The sequence below is a fragment of the Mizuhopecten yessoensis genome, unplaced genomic scaffold (genome assembly GCF_002113885.1).
Source record: "Mizuhopecten yessoensis strain PY_sf001 unplaced genomic scaffold, ASM211388v2 scaffold4373_2, whole genome shotgun sequence".
In the NCBI taxonomy this organism is placed as follows: domain Eukaryota; kingdom Metazoa; phylum Mollusca; class Bivalvia; order Pectinida; family Pectinidae; genus Mizuhopecten; species Mizuhopecten yessoensis.
Window position 1 is genome coordinate 988,038 of NW_018405514.1, and position 7,304 is coordinate 995,341.

General features: G+C 38.1%; 2 protein-coding genes across 2 annotated transcripts in view; both read right to left on the minus strand.

Moving 5' to 3' along the window:
* LOC110448923 (rhomboid-related protein 2-like) overlaps window positions 1–2,124 on the minus strand; it is a 56,813-nt gene extending 54,689 nt beyond the window's left edge. The window contains exon 1 of the mRNA XM_021495436.1: window positions 2,012–2,124. The gene's annotated coding sequence lies outside the window, so the exon portion shown is untranslated. The remainder of the gene's footprint in view (window positions 1–2,011) is intronic.
* A 4,593-nt stretch (window positions 2,125–6,717) lies between these two features.
* The window catches only part of LOC110448925 (extensin-2-like), a 4,291-nt gene continuing 3,704 nt past the window's right edge, over window positions 6,718–7,304 (minus strand). Inside the window, exons 2-3 of the mRNA XM_021495438.1 lie at window positions 7,030–7,211; window positions 6,718–6,894 (exon numbers count right to left, since the gene is read on the minus strand). Coding sequence (XP_021351113.1) covers window positions 6,786–6,894; window positions 7,030–7,211 — 291 coding nt within the window. The 3' untranslated portion in view covers window positions 6,718–6,785. The remainder of the gene's footprint in view (window positions 6,895–7,029; window positions 7,212–7,304) is intronic.

The window sequence follows — 7,304 nt, forward strand, 5'->3', positions numbered from 1 at the left end:
ATATAGACAGTAATAACAGTGGACAGATATAGACAGTTATAACAGTGGACAGATATAGACAGTAATAACAGTGGACAGATATAGACAGTTATAACAGTGGACATATATAGACAGTAATAACAGTGAACAAATATAGACAGTAATAACAGTGGACAGATATAAACAGTTATAACAGTGGACAGATATAGACAGTAATAAAAGTGGACAGATATAGACAGTTATAACAGTGGACAGATATAGACAGTAATAACAGTGGACAGATATAGACAGTTATAACAGTGGACAGATTAAACAGTTATAACAGTGGACAGATATAGACAGTTATAACAGTGGACAGATATAGACAGTTATAAAAGTAGACACATATCGACAATTATTTCAGTAGATAGATATAGACAGTTATAACTGTTGACAGTAACAGACAATAATAACAGTGGACAGATATAGACAGTTATAACAGTGGACAGATATAGACAGTTTTAACAGTTGGCAGTAACAGACAATAATACATATGGACAGATATAGACAATAATAACAGTGGATAGATATTGACAGTAATAACAGTTGGCAGATATCAAAAGAGACATAACAGTGAGGTGATAACAGTTGACAAATATAGACAGAATTAACAGTAGACATATATCGACAGTAATATCAGTGGACAGATATAGACAGTTTTAACAGTGGACAGATATAGACAGTTATAACAGAGGACAGATATAGACAATAATAACAGTGGACAGAGATAGACAGTAATAACAGAGGACAGATATCGACAGTTAAAACAGAGGACAGATTTAGACAGTAATAACAGTTGACAGATATCGACAGTTATAACAGAGGACAGATATAGACAATAATAACAGTGGACAAATATAGACAGCAATAACAGTGAATAGATATCGACGGTAATAACAGTGGACAGAGATAGACAGTAATAACAGTGGACAGATATAGCCAGTTATAACAGTGGACAGATATAGACAATAATCACAGTGGACAGATATCAAAAGAGACATAACAGTGAGGTGATAACAGTTGACAAATATAGACAGCAATAACAGTGAATAGATATCGACGGTAATAACAGTGGACAGAGATAGACAGTAATAACAGAGGACAGATATAGACAATAATAACAGTGGACAGAGATAGACAGTAATAACAGTTGGCAGATATCAAAAGAGACATAACAGTGAGGTGATAACAGTTGACAAATATAGACAGCAATAACAGTGAATAGATATCGACGGTAATAACAGTGGACAGAGATAGACAGTAATAACAGAGGACAGATATCGACAGTTATAACCGAGGACAGATATAGACAATAATCACAGTGGACAGATATCAAAAGAGACATAACAGTGAGGTGATAACAGTTGACAAATATAGACAGCATTAACAGTAGACATATATAGACAATAATAACAGTGGACAGAGATAGACAGTAATAACAGAGGACAAATATCGACAGTTAAAACAGGGGACAGATTTAGACAGTAATAACAGTTGGCAGATATAGACAAGAATAACAGTGGACAGATATCAAAAGAGACATAACAGTGAGGTGATAACAGTTGACAAATATAGACAGCAATAACAGTGAATAGATATCGACGGTAATAACAGTGGACAGAGATAGACAGTAATAACAGTTGGCAGATATAGACAATAATCACAGTGGACAGATATCAAAAGAGACATAACAGTGAGGTGATAACAGTTGACAAATATAGACAGCATTAACAGTAGACATATATAGACAATAATAACAGTGGATAGATATTGACAGTAATAACAGTTGGCAGATATCAAAAGAGACATAACAGTGAGGTGATAACAGTTGACAAATATAGACAGCAATAACAGTGAATAGATATCGACGGTAATAACAGTGGACAGAGATAGACAGTAATAACAGTGGACAGATATGAACAGAGACATAACAGTGATGTGATAATAGTGGACAGGCCCCGCTAACCATTCGGTGCACTGCAGTATACGTTACCTCTTAGATTAACGTTGAGCCTAATTAACACGGCATTGTCTCCGACAGCCTCCTTCACCAGTCATGTCCGCCTAATCAATACAGGCGTTTCTTTTAGTGGCATCTAAGATCTATATATATGTACTCCTCTGTCGATATATGGCAGGCAGCCGATAGTCTTGTTAGCACATCCTCACCAAAAACTCTCATCAACGATAGGATACAATGTACGTCAAAACACAATGTACTAACTGACATCTGGAAGCAAGGCTCCTGCATCTAAATCGCTACAACTCTATGATATAGTTCCTTAGATCACATACACACGATTCAATGCACGCGCATATTAGAGGTTAGCACGTGCTATGTATAACGGCATGGCCTCTGAAGTTAGTTTAGAGTCCCGGATATTGCGGTCAATATCTGAGCTGGTCCACTCCGACTTCAGCGATTAACGGTCGGCGGTGAGTGGTCAATATGTGACGTAGCGCTATGAAGGCTGGACCAAGTACTGATATGTAGTCGACGGCCCCGTCACCCCCGCCCTGGAGACCTTGAAGTTGATGACTTTGTATGACAGTCCATACGTCACAGCCACACTGGTGTATCAGTGGTGACAGGTTTGGATTCACAATATCAAATCAGAACTGGGTTACTTAGGTCCATATGGTTTGTATTTGAAATTCACCGTAAACGTTGTATTTTTGCTTTATTATCCACAGTTTGGAACATTTTTGAAACCATTTTTGTGTATTGCTCAGCTATTTCGAATTCAACAACGATTGCATGACAGGTCACATCTGGAACTAATTATCAAACAGGAAACAAAGTCATCCCTAGGCGACCCCAGTACTCCCAACTCTAATCCAAGCCGTCCCGATACTCGGGGAAACAATAAGTATTTATTAAATATTAATGACAAACATGTCAACTGGAGACCATTAAAATGTTAATTTTGTAATGAACTACACAGCGTTGATAAGCGTACATGATTTAAATTCGTCTGTCAAAATGAATTATAAACATTGTGCTATCATTTCTTTCTGAAATAATTGTCCCTCTCTCCCCTTCATGTCGTAAACATGCTTTTAATATTCAACTGATAGTCCTTCCGATAGTTGGCTGCCATTTGCATTGACTTAATTTGAGATTGTAGAGAACTGGTGATGACATTATTAAAATTGTTTGCTAGGATTGCGTTGATAATACACTAAGCAACATAAATATATACTTTGTGACTAACAGTAGCTGCTACAGAAAACCTTGCGCTTTCTATACAAACTGAAAAAAATGATGGATTTCTATAAAACAGAGCAAAATGTAATGCATCGTAAGAGTGATGACAATGGAGGGTATGCTGTGGGAGATTTTATATCACCTGCAAACGCAGCATTCTACAGTGGATGTTTGTAGGAAACGTCATCATTACAGATAGTGTCCACCGTGTTCCTTGTATTGAAACCATATTGCTTACCAATTAGTTTTATTATCTCGTTTGATAGAATTCTTGAAAAAAGATAAAATCTAATCGGCAATTCTTAACAATGGCAATAACATAGATTTAAAATGGCCGTCAACTACACACAAACAAATTGTTGAATGATTAAATATATCTAAGAGATGAAGAGGAGACACTAACACGTGAAACCAATGAGAATACACAGCGTATATAGCTTACCGTCTCCATCCTGTTAGCTTCAATTTGAAATTGTGCACTTAGAAATGTAGCGAACTTATAAGCGATTTCGCGTGCTTATATTTACATTTCCACTGCGAATTTCTCTATAGGCATTACCAGAAGAAATTGCGTTCATAAAGCTATGAACGCAACTTAATCAACGTCATTTTGAAGCTTCTCCTCCCGCCTCGAATAACATAAGACGACCGTTAGAAGCAAACATTTGGTGACGTTAGGCTGTTCAGAAAATGTGTATGTACTGACGACACAGGCACTCCAATATCGAAAATATAAGGGAAAAGCTGTATTTGGGTCAATACTTACTGAAATATTGAGAATGTAAATATTAGGATTAAACGGAATATTTTTCAATGTTCATGCCGGTACGAATGCTAATCGGTTACATAAACAGCGGGCATCATGGAATAGGTATGCAACTGATTTGCGTTCGTACCAGCATGACATTGGAACAAGTGCCGTCAAATCTTATAAAGGCCTTCGATTTGAAGGTTAATTTAAATGCTTTTTCTATCAATTTGCGATGATGCCATGTTCTTTTCTACTTACTTAATATATATATATAAAGAAGCATTTCAAATCCTAAGCACGAGTCCGAAGTCAATATACTCATTACTGCTAGAAGTGCCCAGTATCGGGGACGGCTCGGATTAGAGTTGGAGTACTGGGGTCGCCTAGGGATGACTTTGTTTCCTGTTTGATAATTAGTTCCAGATGTGCCCTGTCATACAATCGTTGTTGAATCCGAAATCGCTGAGCAATACACAAACAGGCCAGGATCGAACAAAGTTACTTTCAATTGTCGGCATACGATATGCTTTGGAACGCATCAGTGTTCTTTTTCCATTTTGCTGAATAAATAGCCCCTAGGGACAGGGGCACATTAAGCTGAACATTGAAAAAATACATTAAATGTGGACGGGAAATAAAACATTTCCATAGGAAGAAGGAACCCGGTAGAACATAAAGCCGGCAGACAATGGTCAAAGTACACGGTACTTGTATCTAAATCATACCGAAGATAGTGTAACCCAGAGGCTACCAGTAGCCGATACGGTCGATAACATGTTACAGTATCAACCGGGTTTCTTTCCCGGGACATTGTGTAACAATTAAATAAAACCCGTTTCAATGAAAGTAACAGCAAAATGGACAATCTTTGGTACTTTAATGGATGTGATTTTGTTTTTGTGAAATGTTAGTTACAGCTGAAACAGTTGGCTCTCTCAATTAAGTGACCTATATGGGACAAGTTACAGACTAATTGGCTCTAAACATTCACAGACAGGTACTGATGGAGTTATCACTTTTACGTTCAAATTGAGTGGTGTTCCGAGTGAAGTCTAATCAACGACATAACATTAGGAGGTGCAATGTATCACATGTGTATACTTTGGTCCCTTTCGTTTATCTGGTTAAACTTTTTCAACTGGTTAAACCTAAAAAGAAACGACAGGATCAGATCTGGACCGATGCTGACCTCTTGAAAATAAAAATGGTACAAAGTCTATTTGCATATGCATCTCGGGAAATGTTGTAAAATTTTGTGCAAGAGATAAAGAAACACACAGAATTCTTAATTCAATGACAAGACCATGAAACTGTATATCTTGAGCTCTGCCTGTTTGGTGCCACCTTGACTGTTTCAACCACACACACCGACGAAAGTAATTTTTGTCTGTCTTGTACTGTTCTGTCAGAGGCGAAGATTGGGAAGATTGCATTTTTGAGTATTACTGTATGAAACAATAATATGTTTACACATTCTTTCCGATTGTGTGACAATTATCGTTGCACAAGATGGATAGTTCTGTTGAACAAGACTAAGAAAAAGAATGAACCTGAATAAATTGACCTACACCTTTGTAACAGCTAAGGCTATTTGACGACGGAGAGCATGAATGAAATGTCGTTCTTCCTAAAGCAATAAAACGAATATTAACATCATTTTTTTAAACTAACAGTTCGTATCTCATTTAAACCACCTTTGAAAGCGTTTTAACTCGGGTTGTCATCTTTAATCTCGGTTTTAATATACGATGTGTAGTTCCAATGGTAGCACATACAGCATTCGTGATTTTTTTGACTGAAAGAACGGAATTGTTTATTGTATATAGGAATGTTTGGCGCCATTCCATATTATTAAGCGCAGATCTAAGTATGCTATCTATACACAATTTGACATATTGATAACGCTTTTAAATCATTGACCTTGTCCCCTTATCGGTTGGGGAGGACAGTTGTTACCTGGCTTTATACATGATGTACATGTTTTTACAATAAGTATTATACTATGTACGGCTAGACTTGGTCTCCGAGCCTGGTGGCTGATGCTTGCCGGTAATGAGGAGAACTCCCGGTCCCTTTGGTGTCAGGAAGTGCCTGCTCACAGGCCAAAATGTAAATGTAGCATTTCACTTAGAACCAGATAATGTATTTATAACTACATACCAAATGGCATATTTGGGGACAAAGCTCTGCCTTAATCCCGTCAGCGTCCACTAAGTCGATCTGAACTCGTGTCCGTTCTATCCTTACGAGGTTAGCCTTAAACCGCAATCAGAAACCTGTCAATGGGTGTTTAGGGTATTCTTTACAAACAGTGTCTGATCATAGCATGATTTGCCTTTGTCAAAAACAGCATTTAACGTCATATTTGTTTTATTTTTTCATATAACAAGGCAAGATTTGTATCTTTTATAATTAAGTTGTTTGAGAAGGAGTTGTCGTCATCAGTATCCTACAACGTAACAGTAGTTAGAAAGAGAAGCAGGTTTGTGTTTACAGCACTGTCTTAACAATCATTGAGGGACATCGCTCTCACCATCTAATATAGAGAGACCTATTGGATTAAGTAGTGTACACATCCCTAAAGCACGGTTTTAAGCGAGTAATTTCCGGCGAATGTCGGCTTTATATTAGAGGGAGCCGAGATAAGAAGGTACATGTACACACTCATTTGTAAGACATTTCTTGTATTATTGAGGAAAATCTATAAATCATAAAAAAACGACAAATCCTCAACCTATGTTGTAGTTTTATTACAGGCTCAATGCAAGCGTTATTTGGCACTAATCAAATATGTTCCATTCTTGAGTGCTACAGAACTGCGTCGTTACGGGAGTAAGTGTCTAACCACGTGTCATGTAGCAAGGTTTTACTGACGGAAGTGATGTATGGGGTCGGGCTGACGGTAGTGATGTATGGGGTTGGACTGACCGAAGTGATGTATGGGGTTGGACTGACGGTATTGATGTATGGGGTCGGGCTGACGGTAGTGATGTATGTGGTTGGACTGACCAAAGTGATGTATGGGGTTAGACTGACGGTAGTGATGTAAGGGGTTGGACTGACGTTTGTGATGTATGGGGTTGGACTGACGTTAGTGATGTAAGGGGTTGGACTGACGTTTGTGATGTAGGGGGTTGGACTGACGGTAGTGATGTATGGGGTTGGACTGACCGAAGTGATGTATGGGGTTGGACTGACCGAAGTGATGTATGGGGTTGGACTGACGGTAGTGATGTAAGGGGTTGGACTGACGTTTGTGATGTATGGGGTTGGACTGACGGTAGTGATGTAAGGGGTTGGACTGACGTTTGTGATGTATGGGGTTGG